Genomic DNA, 20,648 nt, shown 5'->3' with positions numbered 1-20,648 from the left:
AAACACATGCGCACAGTCACACTCTCACACACTCAGATACATAGTCACAGACACAGTCACAGACACATACACACACACACACGCGCACACACAGAAGAGTGGCAGAGTGTACTATAAATGCTATGCACCTTAACAATTAATACAAACTCTCTCTGTGCCAGCTTTGGATGTTGTGAGGTTTTGCTGTCTGCTCGAGTGAGTGAAGGGTCTTTGCTGGAACAGGCCCATTGCCCAATCTGCTCCGAGCCTCACAGCTTCGGGATGTGGACACATAGCAAACATACACTGGATTCAAATCCTGCAGGTTTCCTTTTCAAGCTATACTGGGAGAGGGATTACTGGGAGAGTAATTACTGGGAGAGGGATTACTGGGAGAGGGATTGGAGTCAGAGCAATGAGGGGTGTGCATAGCTGCTCTCTGAGCCTCACAGTCAGTAGAATAAAATACAACTCAGCAATCCCAGAACGTGGCTGTGGGGAGACAGAGAGAAACAAAAGGAAGTAAAGGGCTCTCAAAACCCATCCCCCTACATCCAGCACTGGAGGTCAGGAGGCCAACTCGAGAAAATAGCAAAATAATCGCAATGGAGGAATGATAGATTTACAAGTTTGATGCAACAAATAGGGCCTGTTTCAATGCTATATGACTCTCTACAACTCAATGCCTCTCCATGACCCTCTGCGATTCTCTATGGCTCTTTGAAATGGGCCTCACTTGCTTCGTTTCTGCTTTGTCCCATTCCTTGAGGCTTTACAAGCAATCTTTGATCTCTGCTGACGTCAATTGTGGTGTCTTCTTCCTCCTTTTTTGAGTGGCAGACTGACTTCCTGTGGTCTTAGTGTAACAGCCAAATCAGCATCTCTTCCCCAATGTCTGAGTTTGCAGCTTAATACTTCCTGTCAAATTAACGGAACTCTTCAACTCCATTCTTCACTTAGGCCTCAAATTGTAGGGTTACATTTAACCAGCCATAACTCTGTTCCTCAATGTTGTGTCGCACTTTTGTAGATAAAATGTTCCGGATGATTTTTCTGCTATTAATGGGTAAGTATTTGTCCTCCAAAACATTGTTTCCTTTTGTTTTGAAAACTGTCATGTTCATCTACCAAGTTGTGAATTGAATCTAGATTCTTTTTAATTTTGTTTTTCCTTTCTTTTCATTCATGTTTTCTTCTTGAGGTCATATGTTATTTAAAGTATTCAGACATTAAGGTTCCCAGCTCATATATCTCAGCATTAATGTCTTGGAGAATCGATATTATGGGGATGTCAAAGCAGCTGATCTTGTGGCCACTGAGGCATAGAGCTACAGAGGTCTACACTATAGGACTTTTGGTCCATTGTATCTGTGGTTGGTCAAAACAACTGCCTCACTATTCTCAAATTCTCATTCTGCGGCACTTGGCCCATAGCTGTAGCATCACAAGTGCACATCTAAATCCTTCTTCAGTGTGATGACGGTTTCTGCCTCTCCCACCCTTAAAGGCAGTCAGTTCCAGATTCCCACCACCCTCTGGGTGAAGATAGACAATAGACAATAGGTGCAGGAGTAGGCCATTCTGCCCTTCGAGCCAGTGCCACCATTCATTATGATCATGGCTGATCATCCTCAATCAGTATCCTGTTCCTGCCTTATCCCCATAACCCTTGATTCCACTATCCTTAAGAGCTCTATCCAACGCTTTCTTGAAAGTATGATTTTTCTCACATCCCCCTGTAAACCTCCTGCACCTTACCTTCAATCTGTGCCCCCTGGGTCACTGATCCCTCCATCAAGAGGGAAAGGTTTCTTCCTGTCTCCCCTATCTATGCACCCTCATCATTTTATGTATCTCAATTATGTCCTCCCTCTCACAATCTCCCGGACAACCTCAGTCTGTCCAATCTCTCTCCATCCCTGAAACTTTCCAGCTCCCAAGGCAACATCCTGGTGAATATCCCTCTGAACCCTCTCCCAGTGCTATCCCTTCTCTCCTAGAATGTTAAAAGCATTGCAGAGGTAGTATCTGCCTTTGAGGAGAGAGTGAGGACGGCAGATGCTGGAGATCAGAGCTGAAAATGTGTTGCTGGAAAAGTGCAGCAGGTCAGGCAGCATCCAAGGAGCAGGAGAATCAACGTTTTGGGCATGAGCCCTTGAGCATGAGCCCTTCTTCAGGAAACGTTTGGTTATTCAGCTCCCCCCACTCACAACATGTTATTAAGTCCATTGTTACTTTCCTCCTCTTGATTGTAGTTACGAGATGAATTAATTGGGTGTCATTGAAAATAAATTGGCAACCACAAAATTTGCATAATGTCTGAAAAAACATCAACACTTCGTAGGATTTGTAGGCCTCTGTCGAAAGTCAGCACATAGCCACTTAATATTTTCTTTCCTCTCTGTCAATCCAGTAAATGTTGACCATCAGACCATGACGTACAGGAGCAGGATTAGGCCATTCAACCTCTCAAATCCTCTCCATTATTCGATTCTGGCTGATGTGTTTCTCAGCCTGATTTTCCTGCCTTGATCCCCTTACTAATCACAAACCTATCTATCTCTGTCCTAAAGACACTCACTGACTTGGCCTCCACAGTCCTCTGTGGCAACATGTTCCACAGATTCATCACCCTCTGGCTCAAAGACATTTCTCATCTCAGTCCTTAAGGGTCATCCATTCACTCTGAGAATGTGCTCTGGGCCCTAGTCTCTCCTACTTGTGGAAACATCTTCTCCATGTCCACTTTATCCAGGTCTCTCAGTATTCTCTAAGTTTCCATCAGATTACCCCTCATCCTTCTAAACTCCACGGAGTACAGATCTAGAGTCCTCAACTTCTCCTCATATGACAAGCCGTTCATCCCCGGGACATTTCCTGTAAACCCCCTCTGGACCCTCTCCAACTCCAGCACATCCTTCCTTCGATATGAGGCCCAAAACTGCTCACAATATTCCAAACATATTAGCTGCTTCATTCACTGAGTCAGAAACACAAATCTGCAAAGGATATCCCTGCATTCCTCAAACCCAGTAATGTGCAGTAATTTTAATGTTCAGGCCAAATTACTTGTGATAGGATCCAGTTCGACTTTCAGCAATAAGGTGTTTTTTTTTCATTTGTTCACAAGATGGAGCCACCACACATGCTAGGACCCGCTTTTATTTCCCATCCCTACTTGCCCTCTTACAGGCAGTTAAGAGTCAACCAGATCACTATAGTTAAGGTATACGTTATAGAGACATACAGCACAGAAACAGACCCTTTGATCCAACTCAGCCATACCAAACAGGTTTCCTAAACTGAACGAGTCCCATTTGCCTACAATTGGCCCAAATTCCTCTAAACCTTTCCTATTCATGTATCTGTCCAAATGTCTTTTAAATATTGTAATTGTACCTGCCTCCACCAGCTCTTCTGGCATCCTATCATCTAGGGAAAAATGTCCCAACCCATCCAGCCTCCCCTGATAAACATCCATCCTAGAGCAGGGTAAAATTGTATGGAGTATTCTAAAGAGGTTCTTACCAATATCTTGTAAAGCCTCAGCATGACATCCCAACACCTGTACTCAGTGTTGTGACTGATGGAGGCAAACACATCAAATGCCTTCTTCACTATCCTGTCTACCTGCAACACCACTTTCAAGGAACCGTGCACCTGCACCTCTAGGTCTCTCTGATCATCAATGTTCCCCGGGGCCCTACAATAAGCTGCATAACTCCTGCCCTGACTTGCCTTGACATAATGCAATACCTCACATTTATCTAAAATAAACATCATCTATCACACACTGGTCCAATGGCTCATCTGATCAAGATCCCATTGCACTCTTAGAAAACCTTCTTCACTGTCCATGAAACCATACCTCCGATATTCTTATCTAAACCATTTATATAAATAGTGAACAACAGTAGAGGATGTTTTGCATGGTTTTTTTTTTGTTCAGCAACATATAACTTCCAGTGACTTCAATCTTACTTTGTTCAGTTGCTCCATTAGCTACCATTCATCTACTACTCTGTGCTATAAGAGGTGGGAACAGCGTCTCTTATGGCACAACATCTTGAGTCCGCCACACCACTCAACAGGACTGTGGTTGATTCCACATTCCTCACATCCACTTTCCCTTAATTCCCTTGAATCTTATCTATTTTGGCCTTCAATATACAAAAGAACTCTGCCCCCACACAGACATCTCTATGGCAAGAAGTTCCAATAACTTACAACTCTGAGAGAAGAAATTCCTCCTCATCTCAGTCTGAAATTAGCACTCCTTTGTTCTGAGACTTCTTAAAAAATTTCATTGACAGGATGTAGGCATCATTGGCCAGGACAGCATTTATTCTGGATCAGTGGTGCTGGAAGAGCACAGCAATTCAGGCAGCATCCGAGGACAGGCAAAATCGACGTCATTACCAGGGTCTCTGGATTAATAGTCTGGCAATAATACTAGTAGGCCGACAACTTCCCTTGTGTGCCCTCTAGTCCTAGACTCACCCATGAGGGGAAAGCATCACATCAGCATTGAACATGTCAAGCCCCTATATGTTTCAATGAGATCTCATTCTTTTGAAGCCCAATGAGTAGAGTCCCAACCTCGAGCCATACAGCACGGAAACAGAACCTTCGATCCAACCCGTCTGACCAGAACATATGTTCAGGCCAAGTTACTTGTGATAGGATCCAGTTCACAAGATGGAGCCACCACACAATGCTAGGACCCGCTTTTATTACCCATCCCTACTTGCCCTCTTAAGGCAGTTAAGAGTCAACCAGATCACTACAGTTAAGGTATACATTATAGAGACATACAGCACAGAAACAGACCCTTTGATCCAACTCAGCCATACCAAACAGGTTTCCTAAACTGAACGAGTCCCCTTTGCCTACAATTGACCCAAATTCCTCTAAACCTTTCCTATTCATGTATCTGTCCAAATGTCTTTTAAATATTGTAATTGTACCTGCCTCCACCAGCTCTTCTGGCATCCTATCATCTAGGGAAAAATGTCCCAGCCCATCCAGCCTCCCCTGATAACCATCCATCCTAGAGCAGGGTAAAATTGTATGGAGTATTCTAAAGAGGCTCTTACCAATATCTTGTAAAGCCTCAGCATGACGTCCCAACACCTGTACTCAGTGTTGTGACTGATGGAGGCAAACACATCAAATGCCTTCTTCACCATCCTGTCTACCTGCAACACCACTTTCAAGGAACCGTGCACCTGCACCTCTAGGTCTCTCTGATCATCAATGTTCCCCGGGGCCCTACAATAAGCTGCATAACTCCTGCCCTGACTTGCCTTGACATAATGCAATACCTCGCATTTATCTAAATTAAACGTCATCTATCACACACTGGTCCAATGGCTCATCTGATCAAGATCCCATTGCACTCTTAGAAAACCTTCTTCACTGTCCATGACACCATACCTCCGATATTCTTTTCTAAACCATTTATATAAATAGTGAACAACAGTAGAGGATGTTTTGCATGTTTTTTTTTTGTTCAGCAACATATAACTTCCAGTGACTTCAATCTTACTTTGTTTAGTTGCTCCATTAGCTACCATTCATCTACTTCTCTGTGCTATAAGAGGTGGGAACAGCGTCTCTTATGGCACAACATCTTGAGTCCGCCGCACCACTCAACAGGACTGTGGTTGATTCCACATTCCTCACATCCACTTTCCCTTGATTCCCTTGAATCTTATCTATTTTGGCCTTCAATACACAAAAGAACTCTGCCCCCACACAGACATCTCTATGGCAAGAAGTTCCAATAACTTACAACTCTCTGAGAGAAGAAATTCCTCCTCATCTCAGTCTGAAATTAGCACTCCTTTGTTCTGAGACTTCTTCAAAAATTCATTGACAGGATGTAGGCATCATTGGCCAGGACAGCGTTTATTACCCATTGCCCAGAGGGGAGTTAAGTGTCAGTTACAGTTGTGAGTCTGGAGTCACTCATAGGCCAGACCAGGTAAGGATGGCAATTTCCATCCCTGAAGGGTATTAATGATGGTTTTTATCTGACAATCGATTCATGGTCATTGATAGAAAATTCCAGATATTGACTGAATTCAAATTCAACAATCTGCCGTAGCAGGATGTGACCCCAGGTTCTCTGAACATTACCAGGGTCTCTGGATTAATAGTCTGGCAATAATACTAGTAGGCCGACAACTCCCCTTGTGTGCCCTCTAGTCCTAGACTCACCCATGAGGGGAAAGCATCACATCAGCATTGAACATGTCAAGCTCCTATATGTTTCAATGAGATCTCATTCTTTCGAAGCCCAGTGAGTAGAGTCCCAACCTCGAGCCATACAGCACGGAAACAGAACCTTCGATCCAACCCGTCTGACCAGAACATAACCCCAAGCTAAACTAGTCCCACCTGCCTGGTCCTAACCCAAATCCCTGCAAACCTTTCCTATTTATGTATCCATCCAAATGTCTTTTAAACATTGTAATTATACCCGCATCCACCATTGTCAGGCAGTTCATTCCACACGCGAAACATCTTCTGTTTAAAATATTTTCTTCTCATGTCTTTTTAAAATCTGTCTCCTCTCACCTTAAAAACTTGCCCCCTCATGTTGAAATTCCCCATTAGGGAAAAGCCAACTACTATCAACTCCCTCTATCCTCTCATTATTTTATAAACTTCTATTAGGTCACCTCTCAACTCCTACACTCCGATGAAATAGGTCCCGGCCTATCCAACCTTTCTTTATAACTCAAACCTTCCATACCCGGCAACATTCTGATAAAACTCTTCCGAACCCTCTCCAGGTTGATAATATCCTTCCTATACCTGGGTGACTGGAATTGGGAGTAGCATTCTGGAAGAGGCCTCACCAATGTCCTGTACAACCTCGACATAACATCCCAACTCCCATACACAAAGGACTGAGCAATGAAGGCAACGTTGCCAAATGCCTTTCCAACCATCCTGTCTATATGTGATGCAAACTTTAATTTGATGTACCTGAACCTCTCGGCTCCCCCGGTTCTATAACAGTACCCAAGGCTCTGTCATTAATTAAATAAGCTCTACCTTTGTTTATTGTAACATAATGCAATGCCTTGCACTTATCCAAAACAAACTTCATCTCCCATTTTCTAGCCCATTGACCCATTTGATCAAGAACCTTTTGTCATCTTGAAAATCCTTCTTCACTGAATACTATGGCAACAATTTTGGTGTCATCCATAAACTTACTAATCATACCTTCTATGTTCTCAGCCAAATCATTTCTATAAATGATAGACAAAGAGGACCCAGAGCTGATCCGTGTGGAACCCTACTCCAGTCTGAAGGCCTCCAGTCTGAAAAGCATCCCTCTGCCATCACACTCTGTCTCTGGCAATTAAGCCAATTATTTATCCAGTTTGCAAACTCCCCTGAATCCCATGTGACCTAACTTTATCAATTAGCCTACTTTGTAAAGCCTTGTCAAAGGCTTTACGAAAATCCAAATAAACAGCGTTTACTGCTCTGCCATAAAAACCTCCTTAAAAACCTCCTCAATCAAGTTTGTGAGACAGTTTTCCTCACACAAAACCATGCTGACTATCCCTAATCAATTTTTGCCTCTCTAAATCTCCTATCTCTTATAATCACCTCCAACAATTTACCAACAACCAAAGTCAGACTCATAGATCCACATTCCCCGGTATCTCCTTACAGTCTTTCTTAAACAAAGGTATAACATTAGCCACACCCTCCAGTCATTAGGCACCTCATTGATGATGCAAATGTTTCTTAAGGGGTCTTGTATTTTCCTCCTTTACTTCCGACAACGTTCTGGGATACATTAGATCAGGTCCCGGACATTTATCCACCTTTATATTCTTCAAGATCTCCTGAACTTCCTCTTCTGTCATGTGAACTGTTTTTAAAACATCAAATCTTATTTTCTGCATTCTCTACATTTAATTTCCTTCTCTGCAGTAAAAACTCTTGCAAAATATTGATTTAGTATCTCTCCCATCTCCTGGGATTCTACACAAAGACTCTTCAACACAACGAGGCCCTACCCTCTTGCTCAAGACAATCCCTCCATCTTGGAGACCGTCCTCGTGAATATTCTCCAAATCACCTCCAAGGAAATGATGTGTTTCCTTAAATAAGGGGAGCAAAACTATCCACAGTGCTCTGATGTGGCCTCCCCCCTCCCTTGAAATAAGAGCCAGTATTCCATTAACCCTTCCTGATTACCTGCTGTCCCTATAGGGTAGCTTTCTGCATTTCGTGCTCAAGTCCCCCTCCCAAGTCCCTTTGCATTGCATCTTTGTGCAGTTTCTCTCCAATTAATTAATACTTTTGTCCTTCCTTCACATTTCCCCATCATGGGGCTACACCTGGCAATGTTTTGCCCACTTACTTAATCAAGCTCAATCAATAACTGAAAGTTATTGCGAATGAGGACCCTCTCTCAGGATAGAACCACATCAGCCACGAACTGATCTGATGTTGTCATTTATGCTCCCCAAACATTGCACAGTTTCCCTTCTGTCTCTCGCCCATGAAGGAGTCTGTGCTTTTCAAAGATTGGCCAATTTGTTGTGCGTTAACAGTAATGTGTTCTTTTTTCTTGTCTCCCTGTGAATTTCTCCAGCTGTTTGCCCAGAACACGGAAGAGATTACGGTAAGTTTCTGTCACTGTTACTACACTGAATGGCTCCTTGATTAAAAATAATTGAAATGATTTCTGTAGATGTCATCTTTTTGATTGGATGAGGAAAACAAGGCCATTGCCTCTCTCTGATGGCCAACTCCTTCCTGTTCATCTGCTGTTTACAGAACATGGGTTAATCCAGCCTAGGAACCAGCCCTTCAGCCCACCATATCTGTGCTAACCATGATGCCTTTCTATCCTAGTCCCATCGGCCTGCTCACGGTCTGTATTCCTCTATTTCCTGCCTCTTCATGTGGCTATCCAAATGCCTCTTGAATATTGTTGTTGTATCTGCTTCTACCACCTCCCCTGGCAATGTGTTCCAAGCATTTGCTATCTTCTGTTTCAAAAAAACTTGCTTGTATACCTCCTTTAAACTAGGGCGGCACGGTGGCTCAGTGGTTAGCACTGCTGCCTCACAGCGCCAGACACCTGGGTTTGATTCCCACCTTGGGTGACTGTCTGTGTGGAGTTTGCACATTCACTCTGTGCCTGTATGGGTTTCCTCCCACAATCCAAAGATGTGCAGGTTAGGGTAAATTGGCCATGCTAAATTGCTCATAGGGTTAGGCGCATTAGTGAGCAATAAATATGGGGTGGGAGAATGGGTCTGGGTGGGTTATTTTTCAGAGGGTCAGCATGGACTTGTTGCGCTGAAGGGCCTGTTTCCATACTGTGGAGAAGCTAATCTAAACTATGCCCCCTGTTATGACACAGAGTTCAAACCTCTCTGTTAATTAAAATCCCCAGAAAAACTTACCTTGTCTTGTAATCTGTTAGAAGTGTGAGAGAACTCGTACCATCCACTATTTAAAGAAAAATAATGGTTTATTTTTCTAACAGAACATTAACCAAAACTATTAACAAACTGAACACTCTTTCCCCTAACTGAACACAATCCTATTAACATACTATTCCAATCACACAATTATTAAATATTACATTAACTTAATCTCAAGTCCACGCGGTCTCTGTCTTCTCTGCTGTCTTCAATCTTCCATCTGCTGATCTCTCTGGTCATTTTCTTTCTTTTTACTGTGAGTATGTTTTACAGGAAAAGGTACAGGAAATCAAGTCAAACTCAATTGGGTTTTAGAATTCTCGGCACAATTTAAAGTAATTAGTTAAATTTGAATTGTTGTAAAAGCAGCAACCAGGTAATCCTTTAACAGCCAATTGTTCCATGCTTCTATTTTGGAGTAGCCCATCTCCCAAATTTTCCATTCAGACAACTGGGCCTGCACTGTGAGTTTACTTCAATATTCAGAAAACACTCCCTATTTCAAAGTGAATGTACATGCTTCGTAACACCCCTAGTATTTGACATTTCCACCCTGGGGAAAAGACTCTGACTATTCACCTTATCAATACCTCTCAGAATTTTATTTACTTTGATGAGGTCATCTCTCAGCCTCTGACACTCTGGCAAAAGCAATCCAAGTTTGTCCAGCCTCTCATTATAGTGAATATACTGCAATCCAGACCAATCCTGGTCATTTTCTTTCCCACCCTCTGCAAAGCCTCCACATCCTTCCTGTAGTGTGGGGACCAGAACAGCACTCCAAATGTGGCCTCACAAAGTTTTATACAGCTGCAACATGACTGGGAAACTTTTGTATTCCGTGTACCTTATCCACTTGTGTTGCCACTTCCAAGGAAATATGGACTTGCACCCCAAGATCCCCCTGACATCAGTACAGAGTATTGCCATTTACTGTATTCCTGCCTCTTGCATTTGACCTCCCAAAATGCAACACTATACACTCTACATGCATCTCCACACACACTCCACCTCTGTGGAGATACCAAAAAACAGAGTTAACATTGTTGGTTATAAACACAGAAAGTGCTGGAGAAACTCAGCAGGACTGTAAGAAATGTGAAGAGAGTGCAGTTCCAACAACACTCAAGAAGCTCAAAACCATCCAGGGTCAAAGCAGATCTACTTGACTGGCACTACGTCCACAAACTTTCACTCCCTCCATTACTGATGCTCAATAACAGCAATGTGTACTATCTACAACATATACTGCAGAATTTCACCAAAGATCCTCAGGCAGCACCTTCCAAACCCATGACCAGATACATGGGAACATCACCCGTTGCAAGTTCCCCACCAAGCCACTCATCATCCCAACTTGGAAATATATTGGCTATTCCTTCAGTGTCACTGGGTCAATAGCCTGGAATTTAGGGCAGCATGGTGGCTCAGTGGTTAGCACTGTTGCCTCACAGCACAGGGACCTGGGTTCAATTCCAGCCTCAGGCGACTGGAGTTTGTACATTCCCCCACATGCCTGTATGGGTTTCCTCCCACAATCCAAAGATATGCAGGTTAGGTGAATTGGCCATGCTAAATTGCCCGTAGTGTTCAGTGAGATGTAGGTTAGGTGCATTTGTCAGGGGTAAAATGTAGGGTAGGGGAGTGGGTCTGGGTGAGTTACTCTTCAGAGGGTCGGTGTGGACTTGTTGGCTAAAGGGCCCATTTCCACGCTGTAGGAATTCTATGTTTATTCCCAGCTCACTGCCACCTTATCGCGGGTAATTAGGGATGAACATTAGATACTGGACCCAAACAGCCAATTGACCCTGATTTCTTTTCATTTTAAAATACACTTTGTGCTTCTTTCCTTCAGTGGGAATTTTAGCTCTTAGCCACTGAAAAACTTAGATTTAATAGAAGGGCAAAGCATTGACGCTAATAGATCTTTTATTTTTTTGCAAAGAAAGTCAAACTATTGAAATATTGACAGGAATTTTTGCATGATGTTTTATCATTGAATTACATTGAGTATCTAGAGAAGGTAGTGATGAACATTGAGTTCACCACTTTCTATGGGAACCGCGTCACAGGTAGACAGAATGGTAAAGGGGCATTTGACATTCTTGACTTCATTGCTCAGACCATTGAATACAGGAGTTGGGAGGTTGTGTTGTGGTTGTACAGAAAATTAATGAAGCCACTTTTGGAATATTGTGTACAATTCTGATCGCCCTGCTATAGGAAGGGTGTTATTAAATTGGCAAAGATACAGAAAAGATTGACAAGAATGTTCCTTGTAGGAAGGGTGACCTCATGATGGGCATAGATAAGATGAATAGCCAATGCCTTTTCCCCAGAGTAGGGGAGTCCAAAAGTAGAGAGAATATGGTGGAGGTGAGAGGAGAAAGATTTAAAAGGGACCTGAGGGCACCTTTTTCACACAGAGGGTGGTGCGTATATGGAATGAGCTGCCAGGGAAAGTGCAGATATGGTTATAACTTTTAAAAGACGTTTGAACAGGGACATAAATAGGAAAGGAATTGAGGGATACGGGCCAAATGGAGGCAATTGGGACTACTTTATTTTGGGTAACTTGGTCGATGTGAATGAGTTGGACTGAAGGGTTTGTTTCCATTCTGTATGGCTCTATGACTATGTATTAGCAAAATTCAGAAGATGGAAGTAAGTAAAACATGAAAGGTTAGAACAGATTGGGTCTGTGGAATTAGGTACATCATTGGGTGGGAGATGCAGACCAAATAGGATAGTCAAGCACATCCTATTTTCCTTTAGAATATATTTGGAAATAAGTGCAACCTCAATATATAATGGTTCAACAATACCTTGCTCAGAGAGCTTACAAGGAGATCTATTTTGTGAATCCAATGGAAGTATGGATCACATAGAGTAGAATTAATAAATTTGCCAACTGCAGGCACATTTTACCCTGTAGCAATCTGAAGCAACAGCAATAACAGTGAACAGACAAGGCAAGGCTGCATTTTGCAATGACGAGGAAGGCAATCGAATCATTACAGTGGCACGGAGGCCCAGTGGTTAGGGTCCCAGGTTCGATTCCAGCCTTGGGCAACTGTCTATGTGGAATTTGCACATTCTCCCCGTGTCTGCATGGGGTTCCTCTGGGTGGTCCAGTTTCCTCCCACATTCCAAAGATGTGCAGGTGAGGGTGAATTGGCCATGCTAAATTGCCCATAGTGTTAGGTGCATTAGTCAGAGGGAAATGGGTCTGGGTGGGTTACTCTTAGAAGGGTCGGTGTGGACTTGTTGGGCCGAAGGGCCTATTTCTACACTTAGGGAATCTAATCTAATCTAGTTATGGCTTGCTTTTCTAACGCTATGGGTTGATCAATATTATGTCGGGTCCTCTCATGACACTGAATCAACAAGTTAATTTGAAATATCATGAGCAGTTTTGGGCACCCCGTACCTAAGGAAGGACATGTTGAAGGGAGCCAAGAGTAGGTTTACAAGAAGGATCCCAGGCATGAGGGACTTCTCATACGAGGAGAGATTGATAACTCTGGATCTGTACTCAATGGAGTTTAGGAGGAAGAGGGAAGATCTGACTGAAACTTACTGAATACTGAAAGCCCTGGATTGGACATAGAGAAGAAGTTTCCACTCGTAGGAGTGGAAAGACACAGTGAAGGAATGATCCCATAGAACTGAGGGGAGGAGGGATTTTTTCAGCCAGAAGATGGTGAATCTGAGGAACTCATTGCCACAGAGGGCTGTGGAGTCCAAGTCATTGAGTGTCTTTAAGACAGAGATAGATAGTTTCATGATTGGTGAGGGTACAGGGAGAAGGAAAGAGAATGGGATTGAGAAACATATCAATCATCACTGAATGCTAGAATAGGCTCATTGGACTGAAGGACCTCATTCTGCTCCTATTTCTTGTGGTTTAATAGTCTTCTGGCTTCAGAGACTTCAAGATCTACAGCATAGAGAAGAAGCCTCTTCAATCTATTGCATCCCCATTGGTTAGAAGCAATGACCTCTCTAACGTTGGGTTGAGAAATTTTGGAAGTCGTTGCCACAGAGAGCTCTAGGGACAGTCCTTGTCAATATCTAAGGCTGAGATAGGTAGCAATGATGAGATAAAGTGGACATGAGGATTGTAGAATCAGTTATGATCCGACGAAAGGGTAGAGCAGTCTTGAGGGGCCGAATAGCCTACTCCTGCTCCAATTTCTCATGTCCTCAAGGTCTTATAGAAGATGGGATGCACTTAGCAGAATGACCCTTGAAAACATTGGAGTGATTCAAATTCATCTCACCATTTTGCAAAATGTCTATGTAGCCAAGGAGAAGCTTTGAGGCATTTCTGCTCACAAGTCAAAGACAACAGAATGATTGAATTCTTTACACTTAACAGGAAACTTTCCAAACCCGACAATAACATTGGAACCAGTGACTGGCCTGGCCCTACAGGGTGGGGTTGTCATTGTCAAGTGTGAAACGCACACTGAAGATCCGAAAATTGTCTATCTGTTTCGAAATGACAAGGTCATTTACAATGTTACATCTATCTTGAGCTCGCCTGTGGTCTACACCATCATCAACATAACTTCCCAACATCTTGGGAATTACCGTTGCTTGTATGCAAACATTTCCAATCGCCATCAGAGATCAAGGCCGAGTACTCCTGTTCGATTGTCCATATTGGGTGAGTAGCACTTATTTATTTTACACTATCTTATATCATGTATGTACATATGAGATAGAGAGCTTAGTGACCTGGTGCAAAGACAACAATCTCTCCATCAATGTCAGCAAAATGAAGGAGCTAGTGATCAACATCAGGAAGTGGAGTGGAGTACACACCTGTGTCTTCATCAATGATGCTGAGATGGAGGTGGTCATTAGATTCTTGTTTCGGAGGAGTAAATATTATCAACTCTCCTGGTCCATTCACATCAATCCTACAGTCAAGGAAGCACACTCTACTCCCTCAGGATGACCTACAGAAATTTGACATGTCTGCAATGACTCGCACCAATTTTTATATATGCACTGTAGAAAGCATCCTATCCAGATGCATCACAGCTCAGTATGGCAACTGTTCGGCATAAGACCACAAGAAATTACAGAGAGTTGAGAATGCAGCCCAGTCCATTAGACAAGCTAGCCTTCCTTCCATTGATCCGCCCACACGTCCCACTGCCTTGGGAAAGCAGCCAACATCATCAAAGACTACTCCCATCTCAGTTCAACTCTCTTCCACCCACTTCCATCAGCAGTTTGAAAACACGTACTAAACGATTCAAGAACAGCTTATTCCTCGCTGTTAACAGACTCATGAAGGGATCTCTCATATATTAGAGTTGATCTTTCTGTGCATTTTGTTCTACTACCTTATGTAAGGTATAAGTCATCTGATTAGCATGCAAAGCAATATTTTTCACTGTATCTCGGTACATGTGACATCAATAAATCACATCAAATCAAATAGCTTGATTATGTTGATTCTTCTCGTAGATGGTCAATTGGCATGTTGCTTCTAATTGATTTATAACTTGCCCCTTTCATCTCGAGAAACAATTTATTCCAGGCAGAGTTATTGCTGCTTTTTTCCCGCGTGCAACAGGTTATCTTTTGTTGATTTGTCCAAACCATGAACAGTTGTTCAAGCACAGAAGTTTACATTGTCACAGTACTGTCACATGGTGTGCCTGATTTGTTTTCTCTCTGTCTCCCAGGTAGAATCAAGGCACCTTTGAGTGTCCTCCAATTATATCCAGCAGCTGAGGTCACAGAAGGCGAAACTTTCACAATGACTTGCCTCGCTGCCACCAGCAGTCGATGTTTCATCTTCAAGGGGGGTCACAAACAAAATGAGCATTTCCAAATTAAGGAAGAGAAGAGCAACGTGACTATCACGATAGGGAATGTGACCTATTGTGATGAGGGGAATTACTCATGTTACTGCCTCATTGATGTCAGTGGTAAAACAGTCTTCACTGCCCAGAGTGACTGGTTGCAAGTAACTGTGATGGGTGAGTTTATTGTTGGTAAGCTCTGCTGTGTGATATTTCATGTGGAAAATGGCAGACCAATAGACTTCCACAGTTAATGGTAGGGGGTTTTGTCAAACAGAGAATCCTTGGAGTTGAGGTACTCAGTTTGTTATAAGTTACATTTCAAGTAGACAAGTTGGGCATGCTTGCCTTCCCTTGGATCACAGCCTCGAGTATTGGAGTTGGGAGGTCATGTTGTAGTTGAAAAGGACATTAGTGAGGCCACTTTTGGAGTACTGTGTACAGTCCTGGTTGTCTGACTATAGGAAGGACATTATTAAATTGGAAAGGGGGCAGAAAAGATTTACAAGGGGGTTACCAGATCTGGAGGGTTTGAAGTTATAAGGCTGAATAAGCTGGGATTTTTCTCACTGGAGCAGGGGAGGTTGAGCGATGATCTTATAGAGGTTTATGTAATTATCAGGGGCACAGGTAAGATGAATAGACAACACCTTTTCCCCAGGGTATGCAAGTCCAAACCTAGGCAGTACAATTTTAAGGTGAGAGAAGAAAGTTTTAGCAGTGACATGAGGGGCAACGTTTTCACACAGAGGGTGATGCGTGTATGGGACGAGCTACCAAAAGAAGTGGGAGGCGCAGTTACAATTACAACATTTAAAAGATATTTACACAGGTACATAAATAGGAGTGGTTTAGAGGGAAATGGGTCAAATGCAGGGAAATGGGACTAGTTTAGTTTGGGAAACTTGGTCAGTGTGGATGAGTTGAACTGTAGAATCTGTTGCCATGATTCTGTGGATTGGGATGATATTTAAACAGAATTTTTGACATGCGGTATTGAGCTTACCTGAATGTGTGCATTGTTGGTTGATTTGAGCATTTATCGTCCCTGTCCCTAATTGCCCTCTTGGGATGGTAAGGGTGAGCTACCTTCTTGAACCGCTGCAGTCCATGTGCTGTAGGTTGACCCACAATGCCCTTAGGGATGGGATTTCAGGATTCCAGCAACACTGGAATCTATTTCAGCCAATAAATTTCCAAGTTAGTTTTTTTTTAAGATTCCCTACAGTGTGGAAACAAACCCTTTAGCCCAACCAGTCCACACCGACTCTCCGAAGAGCAACCCACCCAGACCCATTCCCCTTCATTTACCCCTTCACCTAACACTATGGGCAATTTAACATGGCCAATTCACCTAACCTGCACATTTTTGGACTGTGGGAGGAAACCGGAGCACCCGGAAGAAACCCACGCAGACCCGGGGAGAATGTGCAAACTCCACACAGACAGTCACCTGAGGCCGGAATTGAACCTGGTGAGTGGCTCCACTTGTAGGAGTGGTAATCCCATGTATCTGCTGCCCATATCCTTCAAGATGGAAATGGTCAAACCTCAAGGAATTAAAGTTTAGGTATGGGGCAACTGAGTCTTTAACTCTGATTTTGTGAATTAAAAATCAAGGCTTTTCAATTTCTTGTTTCAGATCATGAAGAACAAATCAATGAAGCTGTGGCAGCAGAGATAAGTAAGTCAAGTATTAACCTAGCTCTGACAGTGTACTGTAATGTCTTGTCTTGTTGGAAACAGTATGTTATTTTTATAGTTTAAGGATGGCTGAAACAAGACACAGTTTTCCCGGGGTTTTATGATTACAGCTATCCAGGTAAATTACTCAATCAGTAATTTATTCAGTTCGCATATTTGTCTACAGCTTCTTAAAGTATAATTGTCAATGATGACTGGCAAACTACAGATAGATGATGCAGGTGATTTCTATTGTTGTAAAGCTAATGTCACTGTACTGGGGCAGGAGCTCTTGTAGTGCAGTGGTAGTGCCAATTCCCTGGGCTAGGAGATTGAGGAGCAGGGACCCCCTTCTCCGGAGGTGTGTGATATCATCTGTGAACAGGTTGATCAGAAAAATATGTTCAATTAAAAAAGAAAGTCACTGTACTGGGGCCCTTTTGTGCTACAGTAGTAGTATCCTTCCCCCTGGACCAGGTGGCAGGATTGAAGTCCCACCTGCTCCAGCAGTGTATCACAACATCTCCAAACAGAGTGGTTAGAAAAGTGGATGAAATTTTTAAAATACGCAGCTATACTGGGGCCCTCTTGTGGTGCAATGGTAGTATCCCTATCGCTGGACTGGGAGGCCCTTGCTCCAAAGATGTGTAATAACATCTCTGAACAAGTTATCTCTGGTCCCTCCACCTCATCCCACATCTAACCCTTCAACTCTGCACCGCCCTACCTGTCCATCTTCCTTCCCACTTATTAGCTCCATCCATCCCTCTGACCTTCACTATAACCCCCCTCCCCCACCTGCATCTACCTAATACCTTCCCAGCTACCTTTCCCTCATCCCCATCCTCCTATTTATCTCTCAGCCCCCTTCCCTTGCCCTCCCCCCTCATTCCTGATGAAAGCCTTTTGCCCGAAACGTTGATTTCCCTGCTCATCAATGTTGTCTGATCAGCTGTGCTTCTCCAGCACCACACTCTTCGGAAAAAAAAATCACTGTACTGGGCGGGGGGCTGTCATAGTCCAATGTTAATGCCCCTAGCTCTGGGCAAGGAGATGTATGTTCACATCATACCTACCTGCTCCAGGGGTGGGTGATCTGGTCGATTCTGAAGAAAGTGGGTTAATAAAAACAAATATCATTATGCTGGGCCCCTCCTGCGGTGCAGTGATTTGGTCACTACCGCGGTACTTGGAGAAATGGTTCATAACTCACCTGGACCTGAAATGCATAATACCATGCTGATTCGGTAAAATAGATGTCTAAAACAAAATTTAAAAACATTTTTCATTCTACAGGGCAGAGGTTCATATGCTGCAGAAGCAGTATTTGCACCTCTCGACCGGGAGGCCAGGGTTGAAATTCCAACTGCTCCAGAGGTGCGTTATAACATCTCTGAGCAAGTTGATTAGAAAAACGGGTTAATTAACAAAAGTTGCCACAATATTGGGTCACTTTTATGGGGCAGTGGTAGTGTTCTCACCCAGTGAGCCAGGAGATCAAGATTCTTCCTCATAACATATCTGAACAGATTGATTAAAAATACTGATCGCTATACTGTGCGGGGCTCCAGTGGCACGGTGGATATGTCCGAACCTCGGGGTCAGGTAATCTAGATTCAAGTTGCACCTGCTCCAGAACCGGTCTAAACCTATCATCATTTCTGATGCAGGTTAATGAGAAAATGCTGAAGTGTTATGCTGATTGAAGATTATTGCCTTTTTTTGTCAGATTCCAGTCCTATATTGCCAATAGCATTGGCTTCTACAACTTTCATAGTACTTAATCTGATGTGTGCCTTTTTGGCAGTCTGTCTGTCCACGAAAAGTAAGTACACACCTTATAATATTTAAATGAATACTTTTTAAAATTTGACTTGATTTATTATTGTCACATGCACCAAGATACAGTGAAAGTTATTGTTTTGCATGTTGCACATGTGTACCTTACATAAGTACCCAGTACATCAGAGTAATAGACCAGAATGCAGAGTATAGCGTTACAGCTACAGACAAGGTGCAGAAAAAGATCAACTCAAATGTATGAAAGGTACAAACATAAATCTGATTACAGTAGGGAAGAAGCTGTTCTTGAATCAGTTTGTATCTTAAAAGCGGCTGTGCTAACACCTTAGCTCCCGTCTCCCTTGGAGAACATAGGCGCACGGCTGGGGGTTCTCGCTCCCTGGATGAGTCATTCAGCAAAGCGAGCTCCACTTCTTTAGCTTTTGTCATGGCACGTCACCTAATGGATAGGGATACTTGGGATTATGGTGGGATGTTTATTGATTTCCTGACCTGTTATTAAGTTTGCTCTCCTCCTCTAAGGTAAGATATTATTTGATTGCAGGTAGTTCAGAGAAAGGAAATGTTCAATGAGACCTGTGAGTTCCTCCTGCACCAGTCGCTGAAAGTGAGCATTGCAGGATCAGCAGATGGTGAAGAAGGCAAATGGGATGATAGCCTTCGTAGCGAGAGGATTTGAATCCTGGAATAGGGATGTCTCGCTATGATATTACAGGCTGAGACCACACCCAGGAATATAGAGTATAGAACATAGAAATGTACAGCACAGAACAGGCCCTTCGGCTCACGAAGTTGTGCTGAGAATTAATCCTAATGTAAAAGAAACTTACGCACCCCTCAATTCACTGCTGGCCATGTGCATGTCCAGCAGTCGCTATAATATTTAAATGAATACTTTTTAAAATTTGACTTGATTTATTATTGTCACATGCACCAAGATACAGTGAAAGTTATTGTTTTGCATGTTGCACATGTGTACCTTACATAAGTACCCAGTACATCAGAGTAATAGACCAGAATGCAGAGTATAGCGTTACAGCTACAGACAAGGTGCAGAAAAAGATCAACTCAAATGTATGAAAGGTACATTCATAAATCTGATTACAGTAGGGAAGAAGCTGTTCTTGAATCAGTTTGTTTCTTAAAAGTGGCTGTGCTAACACCTTAGCTCTCGTCTCCCTTGGAGAACATAGGCGCACGGCTGGAGGTTCTCGCTCCCTGGATGAGTCATTCAGCAAAGCGAGCTCCACTTCTTTAGCTTTTGTCATGGCACGTCACCTAATGGATAGGGATACTTGGGATTATGGTGGGATGTTTATTGATTTCCTGACCTGTTATTAAGTTTGCTCTCCTCCTCTAAGGTAAGATATTATTTGATTGCAGGTAGTTCAGAGAAAGGAAATGTTCAATGAGACCTGTGAGTTCCTCCTGCACCAGTCGCTGAAAGTGAGCATTGCAGGATCAGCAGATGGTGAAGAAGGCAAATGGGATGATAGCCTTCGTAGCGAGAGGATTTGAATCCTGGAATAGGGATGTCTCGCTATGATATTACAGGCTGAGACCACACCCAGGAATATAGAGTATAGAACATAGAAATGTACAGCACAGAACAGGCCCTTCGGCTCACGAAGTTGTGCTGAGAATTAATCCTAATGTAAAAGAAACTTACGCACCCCTCAATTCACTGCTGGCCATGTGCATGTCCAGCAGTCGCTAATGACTCTGCTTCCACCACCACAGCTGGCAACGCATTCAATGCATTCACAACTCTCTGCGTAAACACATGTCCCATCTCTAACTTGCTCCTAAAATCTTAAAACTATGACCCCTCGTGCCAGTCATGGAGTCATAGAGATATACAGCACAGAAACAGACCCTTTGGTCCAAC

The 20,648-nt window shown here is 43.1% G+C and overlaps 1 protein-coding gene across 1 annotated transcript; it reads left to right on the top strand.

Moving 5' to 3' along the window:
- The first annotated feature begins 680 nt into the window (after nucleotides 1–680).
- LOC122544175 (leukocyte immunoglobulin-like receptor subfamily A member 1) lies at nucleotides 681–18,823 on the top strand. The gene is made up of 6 exons (XM_043683208.1): nucleotides 681–1,045; nucleotides 8,609–8,638; nucleotides 13,831–14,121; nucleotides 15,155–15,451; nucleotides 16,917–16,958; nucleotides 18,687–18,823. The coding sequence occupies exons 1-6, from the start codon at nucleotides 988–990 to the stop codon at nucleotides 18,806–18,808; spliced, it is 840 nt and encodes a 279-aa protein (XP_043539143.1). The 5' UTR covers nucleotides 681–987; the 3' UTR covers nucleotides 18,809–18,823.
- Nucleotides 18,824–20,648: the final 1,825 nt, after the last annotated feature.

Source organism: Chiloscyllium plagiosum, chromosome 47 (assembly GCF_004010195.1).
Source record: "Chiloscyllium plagiosum isolate BGI_BamShark_2017 chromosome 47, ASM401019v2, whole genome shotgun sequence".
NCBI classification, from domain to species: domain Eukaryota; kingdom Metazoa; phylum Chordata; class Chondrichthyes; order Orectolobiformes; family Hemiscylliidae; genus Chiloscyllium; species Chiloscyllium plagiosum.
Note: the sequence above shows the minus strand (reverse complement) of the source record. Positions and strands in the feature narration are given on the sequence as shown.